A 12,958-nucleotide genomic window follows, 5' to 3' on the forward strand; every position below is an offset into this window, starting at 1 on the left:
ACACTAGTCATGCAACTGCATGTCTTCCAACATGGTTGCAACTGTGCGTCTTCTAACTTGGTTGCAACTGGGCTTTTGTTTTCTCAGAGGGGCCGACGAGGAGAGGGGCCAGTTGCATGTCCCACACTAGTCACACAACTGCATGTCTTCTAACTTGGTTGCAATTGCGGCCTTTGTTTTGTCGGAGGGGGTGGCGGGAAGAGAGAGGGCGCCCGTTAGATGTCGAACTATAGTCACGCAACTGCTTGTCTTCCAACTTGGTTGCAATTGCACGTCTTTTAACTTGGTTGCAATTAGGCTTTTGTTTTGTCGGAGGGACCGACGAGGAGAGGGGTCGGTCGCATGTCCAACTGCAGTCATGAACTACATGTCTTCCAACATGGTTGCAACAAGGGGCTTTGTTTTGTCAAAGGTGGCGTTGGAAAGAGGGAGGGGCGGTGGGGAGAGGGGGCAACTAGTTATGCAATTGTAAGCATTGTCCCCGGAATACAACTGCACGTCTTTTACCAACATGGTTACGACTAGACTTTTTTTTACTTTGTCGAAGGGGCAGCGGGGAGAGGGGGCCAATTTTTGCAGAGCAGGTAAGGTAACCCCCCCTGCGCGCGCCTCCACGCTCCTCTACCCACTTTGTGCCTCACATGAGCACCATAACAATCCCATTTGCCATGTTCGTAAGCACAAATGAAGTGCCCCGATCTCACAACTAGCTTTGTGTTTTTCGTTGGAGCGCAGCAGGGGGCGGGGGCAATTTTCATGATTTCCCCCTTTTTCTTATTCTTTTTTAAATAATATACAAAGTACAAACTTAATTTTTTTTTCTATTTTTTGCATTTGTTTTTCCAAGGAATCAGATGTAAAAATCAATTGTTTTGTATGTTTCTTTTTCTTCAGGTCTCTGGAATATGGACCAGGCTCTACATTTTTTTCTTGAGGGGGCTCAACATCTTTCTAGAGGCCACCCACAGGTTATCTTCAAGGACCCGTTCAGGAAGGGGAAACAAAATCCTTGTAAGTGACCATTCCTCATGTAGTGCCACCGTGCAGGTGATCTGCACCTGTAGTATTTTCTCACTTTAGTTCATGCTCAACTACGACAGACTAACGAGTACCATTAAGAGGGGAGATCAACTTAACTTTTTCTGATGCAGAATTTGAATGATTTTGGTGCAATATTCTTAGCTGCTACTACTCCTATTTCTGACGTAAATTGTATCCCAGTCAAGGACCACTCAGGGTTGTGAATTCCTTTATAGATATTTTTTGGTTATTATTAGGTGTGCTTGTCTGATCTACCTAACTGGTACAATACAGTTGAGAGGCAAAGCAATGGTCATCATCTTGTCAACGTCCTTAATACCAATGAAGAACCCCTTTACTAATTTCGAACCACTTGCAGTTCATGTGCGATTGCTACCCCCAGCTGAAATCATGTATGTATGTGTTTTTTTGTCAGAGCCATATTGTGTTTTTTTCTCACAGGTGAATTTTGTTTGTTGAAAATGGGCATGCTGAAATGCATGGAGTATGGTCTGAAATTAGTGAGATCGATCGCTGTGCTGTTATTGATGTAACTGGGGCAGTAGGATTGATGAATCTTTGAGTGTAGCCGGCCTGCATGCATGCCTCCACTCCACTCCACATCTTTCAACTTCAGTAGTGCTGATGCGTAATGGTGCATGTGAATTCACAATCTTTTATACTATATTTTGGGACCTTTGATTGTCCCCTGGACTGGAGTGTCCAGCTCACTTGTCCTAGTAGTTCACTACAACTCTAGGCCACTCCAAGTTTTGGGACGTCTCAGGTCAGCTGCGACGTCGAAAGCTAGGAGTTCCGTTGAAAATGGGCCTACTGAAATGCATGGAGTATGGTCTGATTTTTCTCGTGTCAAACCACAGAGGCTGACAAACATCGTGGGCGCGAGCCCAAATCGAGTAGCGGATCCTCCATTTTTTTGTTGGCTAGGGTTCCTGATTCGGGCGTGAATCATGTTTATTGAGGGAGTTGCTGGTGCAGATTTTTCCGAATTTTTGGTGCCTTTTTTCCTTTGTGTGAATCCCTATTTTCAGGGTCTTATTAGTGTTTTTAGATGGGGCTTCAGTGCTAAGATATATGGAGGAAATATGTCTTTTTATAGGTTTTGGGGAAGGTTAAGTAGCAACTCCAGTTTTCAGTGCCTTTGTATTTTGTCTTTGACATTTGTTAGAACTTGAGTGGTAGTAAGAGCCGAAGATTTTAGATGATGTGTTTCGAATGGATTTTAGTTGGGAGATCTCATCGTCTAATAATGTCTGGAAGGGAACATTAGAGGTTGGCCTGCTGATCTAAATGTGAGTAAATGTAATTTATAGAACTACATGCTGCATTTGTTTATTTTGTAAATTGAAGAGTGATTTACTGAAAGTGTTCTTGGTTGTAGGTGTTCATTTTTGTAGAAGCAGTTACTCATGTTATTTTCAGTTTTTTGTGGTGATTGATCCAATTTGTTTTTCGTTACATGTTAACATTTCTAAAGCAGGTCATAGTTTTTTTGTTGTGTTAAATCCATTTGTGATATATGTTGACATAGGTTAGTGCCTCTTTTTATGACCAGGCTCTCATGGATGCCCGCGAGCAGATTGAACATGAGATAGAAACTAAAATCGAGGCCTTCCTGAAAGAAGGGTTAGGTCAACAGCCTAAAATTGTATGCACTCGGTCTCTTTTCTTTGTTTGATTTTAACCACCTTTTTTTCTACAGTTGTTATGAATCTCATCATCAATTCTTATTTTTACACAGGATCCCAGGGAGAAGGCTAAAGCTGAAATAAGAGATTGGCTTAACAGTGTGGTATGTTAAATGCATCACCTTGTATGATCTTATTTATCTACATGTATGTTGTTGGCTTTTGGTAAACAGAAGCAAACGAAGAAGTTACCTGCAAAATATATGTCATGTATTGTTGTTTCTCTTTGGCCTAGAGTATGTTCCGAAAGACACAAGTTACCTGCAACACTAATGTATCATATACATTTTTATGAATACAGCCGCGCACATGTACAGATATTGAAGACGAAGGAAGTGACACTGGGAGTGACAAAAATGAAGAAGCAGAGAGCAGGGTCTTGAAGATACAAATTTAGAAGAGAGATGATATGACGTAGAGATCACTGACACTGAAGCATCAGAGGGTTAACTGTATGAAGCATTAGAGAAGGAACGAAGAACTGGTAGAGGAATGAAAGATTTTCCTGTCGTTTAGCTACAGAAATGAGCCTTACATTTTTTCTTGTCTTTTTTGCTGCATCCATGGACAGTGAGGGAGGTAAAACAGGCTCAACAAACAGACAACACAAAAAAGACAAACAAACAAGCCCACACCACAGGCCCACCACGGGGAAATTTAAACCCAACAGTGAGGGTGGTGAAACGGGCCTAATCTACACAGGGTGACATCAGCCGACTGAGACTTCGCGAAGTCTCAGTCGACTAAGACTTAGACAGACCCTAAGAAATATATTCCACTTCACGAAATTCAGCATCATCGGTGATTTGATCGGTTCAAACTAATTAAATTAAGGTACATTAATTTAATTTAAGGTACATATCCTCAAAGAAATAAAATTAAGGCACATGTTCGCTAGTGAGAACTGAAAGCAACTGATATGACTGGTGGCGGTGAGAAATTAACTGAAGAATGGTCCAGGTGGAATGTACGTTACTTCCAGAGTTCTTTTTTCCAAGTGGAAATAGAACAAGCAGCTAGTGAGTAACAGATTTATCCACACAAGATGGAACAATTTGTCAAAGTAATACACAATATTTTTCCTAGAAATTAAGACCAAGTGAATGATTCAAGAAAGAAATTAATTAAGTCTGACTGGTGCGTCGATCGTGTCAAATTAAGTAATGCAGTATTGACCAGTGCGAAATCAGCTGAAAAAAAGGTCCCACTCCCTTCTTTTCTCCATGTGGCCGATCCGAATCCGGTAGTGATTTGCTGATGCATTACGCACTTTGCTCAGAGATCATCGATCTGGCCGAAGAAAAACAAGACAAGAAGCTCCAGTAGGCCGTTAGCTTCCCATGCATGGCGACCATCGGCGTCGTCGTCCTCCTTCTCCTCCTACTCGCGCCGACACCGTATCTGGCGGCCGCCGATTTCTGCGACAACGTCAAGGCCGCCGGCGCCGCGCTCTCCCGAAACGCCTCCGCTTCGCCGGTACAGTTCGCCACGGCCACCATCGGGCAGGCCCCCGACGTGGTCTACGCGCTGGCGCTCTGCCTCGGCGACGTCCTCGACAGCACCGCCTGTGGCACCTGCATCGCCGACTGGTTCGCCACCGTAAACCAGACGCAGTGCGACAAGGTGGGCTTCAGCTACCGCGACTGCATCGTCGTGTACGGCGCCGGCGCCGACATCCTGGGGGCGCCCTCGAACGCCACGGGGGGATCCGGGGACAACACGCCGCCCTTCCAGGATTGGAACATCAGGAACGTCACCGCCGACGACGCCCCCCGCATCGTCAACCTCACCTTCGAGCTGCTGGCCGCGACCGCGCGGATGGCGGCCACCACGACGCCCAAGTTGTACGCCACCGGCATCATGGACATGAAAAGAGTGACAACCTACCTGGACGTGTACTCGCAGGTGCAGTGCACGCCGGACCTGTCCGCCGACTACTGCTCGGCGTGCCTGCGCCGCCTCCTCGGGATGGTCAACTCCACCATGTCCCTGCGCATGGGTGGGCGGATGGGTGTCACGCGGTGCTTTTTCAGGTACGAGGCGTTTCCTTTGTACGGCGCCCGGCCCATGCTAAGCCTGCCGTTGTCGCCGCCGGGGCCGGCTCCGACGACTCCGACCAAACGCAGGAGCATGCTGTGGGTGATTCCCGTAGCTGTAGTTCCTCTAACAGCAGCAGCGTTTTTCTTCTTCATCTGTTACCGTCGACGGCTAAAAAGGCAAAGAAAAGGTACATATGCTATTTTTCTAGTGGATTCGTTCTTTCATATAATCTTCACAAATAGTGGTAAATTGGTGATTATATTACTGCTATGATATTTGATGGCAATAATGTTACTCAAGGATCAAGACGTGCTCACAGTTTGGAGTGGCAAGGGAAAAATTCGGATTTCTCTTTGTTTGAGTTTGAACATCTACTGGAGGCCACAAGAAATTTTTCGGAAGAAAGCAAACTTGGGCAAGGTGGCTTCGGCGCTGTCTACAAGGTAAATTAGTAGTATAGGCCACTTTTTATTGTCAACTGTTTAGTAGAAGCCTAATATGGTCCCTTGTACGAAACATGAACCTAGCTGATAAGTTAGTAAATGGTGGAGAAGGATTAATTACAATGATCCAAACTTTTGAAGAGATTGTTTTTTCTCAGGGCCAGCTTCCAGATGGGTCGGAGATAGCGGTTAAGAGACTTGCTTCACATTCAGGACAGGGTTTCATGGAGTTTAAAAATGAGGTCCAGCTCATAGCCAAACTCCAACACACGAATTTGGTTAGACTCTTGGGGTGTTGCTCTCAAGAAGAGGAGAAAATACTGGTCTATGAATACTTGCCAAACAAAAGCTTGGATTTCTTCATCTTTGGTATGCATTTGCATTTCTTAGTTTACTTCAATTACTCTCTGTCGATATGATGCATCAGAATGACTAAATATTACTCGAGGCTTGTTTTTGGCAGTCCTATGAGTATAGTTTCATGCCCTTGGCAATTTATTTTCATTTATCTGGGTGCCTTTTTCCTGTTATACTAATAACTAATTGATGTGTAGATGAGAATAAAAGAGCTTTGCTGGATTGGACAAAACTTGCAGCAATAATTGAAGGGGTAGCAAACGGACTTCTCTACTTACATAAGCACTCTCGATTGCTTGTCATACATCGAGATCTTAAACCAAGCAACATTCTCTTGGACAGTGAAATGAATCCAAAAATTTCAGATTTCGGGCTAGCAAAAATATTTAGCTCAAATGACACCGAAGGAGACATTACAAGAAGAGTGGTTGGCACATAGTACGTTTCTTAAAAAAAAACTCCAATTTCAATTACATATGTTACATTTCAACAAGATAAGGTAATCTTGACATTTATCATATACCATTTTAGTGGCTACATGGCCCCTGAGTATGCTTCGAAAGGAAACTTCTCTATTAAATCCGACATATTCAGCTTTGGTGTTGTCATTCTTGAGATCCTAAGCGGGAAACGGAATTCTGGTACCCAACAATGTGGAGGTTTCATCAATCTGCTTGGATATGTAAGATTATACACACAAACTTAAGCTTGCAAAATTATCTCTTACTTCTCATTTTCTGTACAACCTAATAATGCGTGTGACGGAATTGCAAACAGGCATGGCAATTATGGGAAGAGGGAAAGTGGATTGACCTTGTTGATGTATCATTGGTTTCTGATAGTCACTCAACAAAGATAATGAGGTGCATTAACATAGCATTGTTGTGCGTACAAGAGAATGCAGTTGATCGACCAACCATGGGAGATATTGTGTCAATGCTAAGAAATGAGACTATGATCTTGGCTGAGCCTAAGCAGCCAGCATATATCAATGTAAGAGTAGGAAATGAAGAGACGTCCATTGCTCCCGAGTCATATAGTATCAATGATGTGAGCATATCAATCACAAGTCCTAGGTAGTGTTTTTCGTCGTGTCATGGTCTTGTACTACTCATTTGTAGTACATTCACACAAACATAAATGATGTATAATGTGTAAGTTTCGGCGGTGTCTCAAGTGTGTGGTTTATGTGGCCCAAAAAGTATAAGAGGAAGGCTTCGAAGCTACTTGGAGCAACCTTTCCCGTTCTTATTTTCTTCTTAATTAGCAACTTTTAACTAACTTTAGTTATGTGCATGAGGTGTTTTCCACCTTTGTTGTCACACATACTAAAACACTGCCAAATCCGGTTAATTCTGTTAAGTTGTTCCATACATAATGATTCGTTATCTACGGACAAAATGAGAACTACAATGTTTAGCTATAAAAACACTACAAACTGCAATGTCTAAATGGTTGATACCAAATGAGAGGAGGTGGTTTTGGTGCTTGATGAAGTCTTCAATTTATCTATGACAGATTTGTAAAACTAGATGGAAGCGTTGAACCCTTTGCTCGGGCCCCGGTTGTATATATATGATGGGTGCCGTGGCTTACAAGAATAGATCGAGAGGAGATCGATCACGTTCGGTACAGGAGGTTTGAGGAGATAGAGCAGAAGAAGGGATAAGAAGAGATACAAGTTAAACACCTTTCCTATCCCTATACAACATCTTCTAACACTCCCCCTCAATCTAAACCTCAAGGAATTTTTGCAAGGTTAAGATTGTACTTGAACTCGTCCAATCTCCTCATGGTGAGAGGTTTTGTGAAGCCATCAGCAAGTTGATCTCCAGTAGGTACAAACCGAATATCAAGGAGCTTTCGAGCTACCCTTTCTCTGACAAAGTGGAAATCAACTTCAATATGTTTAGTGCGTGCATGAAAAACAGGATTGGCTGAAAGATAGGTTGCACCAATATTATCACACCATAATCTTGCAGCTTGTGGAGCCTTGATTCCAAGTTCATAAAGCAAAGTCTGTATCCACATTACTTCAGCTGTAGCATTTGCCAAAGCTTTATATTCAGCCTCTGTACTTGATCGTGAGACAGTAGCCTGTTTTCTTGCACTCTAGGATATAAGATTAGTTCCCAGAAACACAGTAAAACCACCTGTGGATCTTCTATCATCAGCACACCTAGCCCAGTCTGCATCAGAGTAAGCAGTAACAAGCAGAGATGGAGACTTGGTAATTTGAAGTCCAAGTCCTTCAGAAAACTTAAGATACCTTAAAATCCTTTTGACTGCAGTCCAGTGAGTTGTTCTAGGTGCATGTAAATACTGACATACCTTATTCACAGAATAAGAAATATCAGGACGTGTAAGAGTCAAGTATTGCAAAGCACCCACAACACTTCTGTAATTAGTTGCATCCTCTGGTCCAAGAGCTTCTCCACTTTCAAGAGTAAGTTTCTCAGAAGTTGAAATTGGTGTGCTTACAGGCTTACAATGTTGCAGTCCTACTCTTCTGAGTATGTCAGTAGTATATTTTTCTTGAGTAAGAAGAATACCATCCTTAACCTGCTTGACCTCTATGCCAAGGAAATAGTGAAGATCTCCCAAATCCTTGAGAGCAAACTCCAATTTAAGATCTTTAAGCAAACAAGTGGTAGCATCTGAACTTGAACTTGCAACAATTATATCATCAACATAAACAAGTACAAATATAGTGATATTACCCTTATGATAAAAGAACAATGAAGTATCTGCTTTTGATGGTGTAAACCCAAGTTGTTGTAACTGCATGCTTAACCTTGAGTACCAAGCTCTTGGGGCCTGTTTCAAACCATACAGAGCTTTATCCAACTTACAGACATGATTTGGCATACTTTGACTCTCATATCCAGGTGGCTGCCGCATGAACACTTATTCCTCAAGAACACCATGAAGAAATGCATTCTGAACATCTAGCTCTCGTAAACTCCAACCTCTGGAAATAGTAATAGACAATACAAGTCGAATGGTAGCTGCCTTAACAACAGGACTAAATGTATCTTCATAATCAATACCAAATCTCTGTTTAAACCCTTTGGCAACTAACCTAGCCTTGTATCTGTCTATGCTTCCATCAGATTTTCTTTTTATCTTATAGACCCATTTGCAATCTACTCCCTCCGTTCCCAAATACTTGTCTTTCTAGGCATTTCAAATGGATTCAACATACGGATGTATATAGACATATTTTAAAATGTAGATTCACTCATTTTGCGCCGTATGTAGTCACTTGTTGAAATCTCTAAAAAGACAAGTATTTAGGAACGGAGGGAGTATGACATTGATGCCCTTCCTTGAGGGTACTAAGTGCCAAGTTCTATTTTTCATGAGCGCATCATATTCATTATCCATGGCTGCTTTCCATTCTTTATGATCTAGAGCATCATGCAAATTAACTGGTTCTCCAACACTAGTAAGAAAAGCACGTTTGACACGATCATAACGTACCGTACCATCATTGTACTCTTTATTTTTGACGATACCTGACTGTGATCGAGTGTGTCGACAAGGAGCCTGAGAACAAACTGCTGATGTAGGCACAGAAGATCCAGGAGCATTTGGAGCAGAATTATCCACAGAAGATCCCGACACCAGATCCAAGGAGGATTCTGCACCTGCTTCTAATCCTGTCGGCACAGGCGCAGGCGATCTCCTATCGCCAGCCAAATTAGCCATCGCATCCCGCGCCTCGTCGTCCTGTGGAAAAGTGGCGCGCGGTCCGCCCGCGCTTGGGCTGGCGGGGTCCACCTGGTGGGGGCTGTCGGCCACGCGCGCGCGTGCACCCGCGCCTGGGCTGGCGACCTCAGCCAATCGCGCATCTGGACAGACGGGGTCCACCCGGTCGGCCACTGGCGTGCGAGGAGATGCATGCAGGGGAGAGCTATCCTCCTGGGATCGCGCGCCTTCAGGTGCAGCAGCTCTGACATGCGAACCTGCATGGGATCCGGCGCCGCTGCCAGCCGAATCAGTGTTGGATCCCGTGCCTTTTTTGTCCGGACCTGCACACATAAAACGACGGCCAGAATCTGCAGAAAAACAATTTTCTGTGGAATTTTTCACATGATCAGCTTTAGTTAATTCACCCCCGTGATCAGGAAGAAGGGCTATTTCAGGACGAAGGAGAGCGCCTGCATTTGGATGAAGCTTGGCGAATGGAAAGAGATTTTCATCAAAAACAACATCTCTAGAAATATAAATACGTCCAGTAGCAATTTCTAGGCACTAGTTGTAGCCTTTGTGGAGATTGATATAGCCAAGAAAAACGCATTGAGTAGAACAAAACTCAAGCTTATGATGATTGTATGGACGAAGATTGGGATAGCATGCACACCCAAAAGTTTTGAGGGAATTATAGTCTGGTTTTTGATGATAAAGACGTTCCAACGGAGTAGAGTTTCCAATAACTTTGCTAGGAAAATGATTAATAAGATATGTGGCAGTGATGAAAGCTTCATCCCAATACTTAAGAGGCATGGAGGCATGAGCAAGTAGAGAGATGCCAACTTCAACAATGTGGCGATGTTTACGCTCGGCAGAGCCATTATGTTGATGAGCATGGGGACAAGACACATGGTGTGCAATGCCTATACTGCGAAAGAAGGAGTTGAGCTTCTCATACTCCCCTCCCCAGTCACTTTGGACCGTTAAGATTTTTCTGTCAAAGTGTCTTTCAACAAGTTTTTGAAACTCTTGGAATATAGAAAAGACTTCAGATTTATACTTAAGTAAATAAATCCAAGTAAACTTGCTGTAATCATCGATAAAACTGACATAATATTTTTTTTCTGCCAAAAGAATCTCGGGCATGTCCCCATACATCACTGAAAATAAGCTCTAAAGGAGCATGAGAAACACTACTAGACTTAGGATAGGGAAGTTGGTGACTCTTGGCACATTGACAAGCTTCACAAACCGAATCACTAATAGGACTATGTGACAAAGAAAGTTTGCCTTTATTGACTACTTGCTTAACTATGACCGAGGAAGGATGTCCTAAACGTTGATGCCACCTTGCCAAGGAGGGCTTGATGACGGAGTAGACCTGACGATGCTTGCGACTAAGTGCTCCAGATGTGATGGGGTAGAGGCCGCCAATGCATCTACCGTGGTGTAGAAGTTCCCTCGTTGCCTGATCCTTGATAAAGAAGTAACGAGGGTGAGTTTCAAAGAAGACATTATTATCAGTGGCTAAACGAGACATAGAGGCAAGGTTTTTATCGTCTTGAGGAACATGAAGAACATCTTTTAAGAATAGATCACGTTTAAGCATAGGGGGATTAATAAAAGCTTGACCAATGTGTCTAATATCCATACCTCCACCGCTTGCGGTGTGAATCTGATCATTGCCGTGATATTTTTCACGGAGAGCAAGTTGCTCCAGCTCACTTGTGACATGATCCGTAGCGCCGGAGTCAACATACCACACTCCTTCTCCTCCTTGTTCACGCATAGCTGCAGCAACCTGACGAGAATCTGGAACGAAGTCTTCATCATAGCGGTGCCAGCAGTCCATGACCTCATGGCCGGCCTTCTTGCAGAGTTGGCAGCGAGGGCGACCGCGAGAGGAGGAGGAGGGGCGGCGGCTAGTGTTGTTGTTGAAGCCACCACCCCCTGTTCTGTTGGAGGAGTTGTTGTAGCTGCCGCCTCCTGTGTTACCGTAGTTGTTGGTGTAGCCGTTGTCGCCCTGGGGGTTGCCGCGCCCGCGCCCACCGCCGCGTTGCGCGTGGTGACCGCGCCCACGGCCGCGTCCGCGCGAGGCGGCGTTGGCAGAAGATTGGCGAAAAGCGGCGCCATGAAGGAGACTGAGGCGGGCGTCGAAGCTCAGGAGCTGGCTATATAGCTCCTGGACAGTGATTGGTTCCACCCGAGCAGCAAGGGCCGAGACGACTGGATTATAATCCATGTCCAGTCCGGCCAAGATCTTGGATACGATCTCCGGATCGGAGAGCGCGGCGGCAGTGCATGCAACTTCGTCGGTGAGGCTCTTAATCTTGCCAAGATACTCTTCCATAGTCATGTTACCTTTTTGCAGGTTCGTAAGCTTGATGCGAGTGTTGATGGCTTGCGCTTGGCTCTGGGCGGCGAACATGTCGTGGATGGCGCGCCAGACTTCTGCCGGCGTCTGGAGCGTGGCCACCTGTGCAAGGATGTCGCGGGAGAGGGAGCCCATCAAGTAACCTTGGAGTTGTTGCTGCTGTGCATACCAGAGGGATCTGGCAGAGTTCACCACCTGTTCTTCTTTGCCGTCCTTGGTGACGGTGAGGGTGGGCGGCGGCGCTGGGGTCTTCGCGTCAAGATGGTGCTCCATCTGCGCGCCCTTGATCTGGGGTAGGACGACGGCCTTTCAGAGGAGGAAGTTGCCTCTCGTCAGCTTCTCTTGCGGCGGTGATCCGAGGAAGGAGTTGGTGGGGTTGGAGGTGGACGAAGATGCAAAGATGGAGGAGGAGGCGTCGGTGGTGAGGGAACCCATGGTGCTCGGCGTCATGGCGGCGGAGGTGGTGGACATAGTTGCGGTCGCCTGGGGTAGCTAGATGCGATCTCTATTCGATCTATCGAGGAAGAGGCTCTGTTACCATGTAAAACTAGATGGAAGCGTTGAACCCTTTGCTCGGGCCGCGGTTGTATATATATGATGGGTGCCGTGGCTTACAAGAATAGATCAAGAGAAGATCGATCATGTTCGGTACAGGAGGTTTGAGAAGATAGAGCAGAAGAAGGGATAAGAAGAGATACAAGTTAAACACCTTTCCTATCCCTATACAACATCTTCTAACAAGATTGCGTCTATCCAAAAGCTCATGCAATATAGTCGGGGCCTTCAGCTTCTTGTATATAGTCGGGGGCAAGTGCTTTGGCGGGTAGATGAATCCTCTACCGAGCGAAACTTTTTTTGTACCTCGTCCTACGGTTGGTTCTCTTGGTTGGAGGGATTCCAAGTATTGCATGGGTAGATTTTCTTATCTCTTAATTAGAGTCCTTCCCAAGTACGACTAGGTGTGGCCGTGTGGGTTTGTGGAAGCAGGCTCCTTGGATATAGTAATTGTACACTACTCGTAATCAGATTGATTCTATCTCCGGTGGCACTCCGATGCTGGATATGGAGATGCGTCCAGTTAGAGCATCTTTAACAGACGCGCTATATAAGCACCGCATTGAAAAATTAGTAGTTTTTGCACGTGCGCTACCACTCTGGGCGTTCCAGCGGAGGTACAAAAACCGCGCACGCGGCATAACTAGTTCAGCGCGGGCCGAAATGCTATCGCGCGCAGTTTATTTGCTGCGCCCGCTCCCACGCGCTGGACACTCGAGCGCCCGCTCGCAACTTTCGCCAACCCCCATCCAGCCGATGGCGCC

General features: G+C 45.1%; 1 protein-coding gene and 1 long non-coding RNA gene across 2 annotated transcripts in view; both read left to right on the forward strand.

Annotated features, from left to right (window-relative positions):
- LOC119271022 overlaps positions 1–989 on the forward strand; it is a 6,924-nt gene extending 5,935 nt beyond the window's left edge. The window contains exon 3 of the long non-coding RNA XR_005134399.1: positions 895–989. This is a non-coding gene — a long non-coding RNA (uncharacterized LOC119271022). The remainder of the gene's footprint in view (positions 1–894) is intronic.
- Positions 990–4,073: 3,084 nt separating this feature from the next.
- On the forward strand, positions 4,074–6,790 carry LOC119271023 (cysteine-rich receptor-like protein kinase 10). The gene is made up of 6 exons (XM_037552992.1): positions 4,074–4,956; positions 5,070–5,212; positions 5,371–5,581; positions 5,767–6,007; positions 6,101–6,251; positions 6,347–6,790. The coding sequence occupies exons 1-6, from the start codon at positions 4,074–4,076 to the stop codon at positions 6,647–6,649; spliced, it is 1,932 nt and encodes a 643-aa protein (XP_037408889.1). The 3' UTR covers positions 6,650–6,790.
- Positions 6,791–12,958: the final 6,168 nt, after the last annotated feature.

This window comes from Triticum dicoccoides, chromosome 3A (genome assembly GCF_002162155.2).
Source record: "Triticum dicoccoides isolate Atlit2015 ecotype Zavitan chromosome 3A, WEW_v2.0, whole genome shotgun sequence".
NCBI lineage: Eukaryota > Viridiplantae > Streptophyta > Magnoliopsida > Poales > Poaceae > Triticum > Triticum dicoccoides.

Coding starts and splice junctions, on each gene's coding strand:
- LOC119271023 (XM_037552992.1), top strand. CDS start 4,074: ATGGCGACCATCGGCGTCGTCGTCCTCCTTCTCCTCCTACTCGCGCCG. Junction 5,213..5,370: donor GCTTCGGCGCTGTCTACAAG/GTAAATTAGTAG, acceptor GTTTTTTCTCAG/GGCCAGCTTCCAGATGGGTC. Junction 5,582..5,766: donor CTTGGATTTCTTCATCTTTG/GTATGCATTTGC, acceptor ATTGATGTGTAG/ATGAGAATAAAAGAGCTTTG.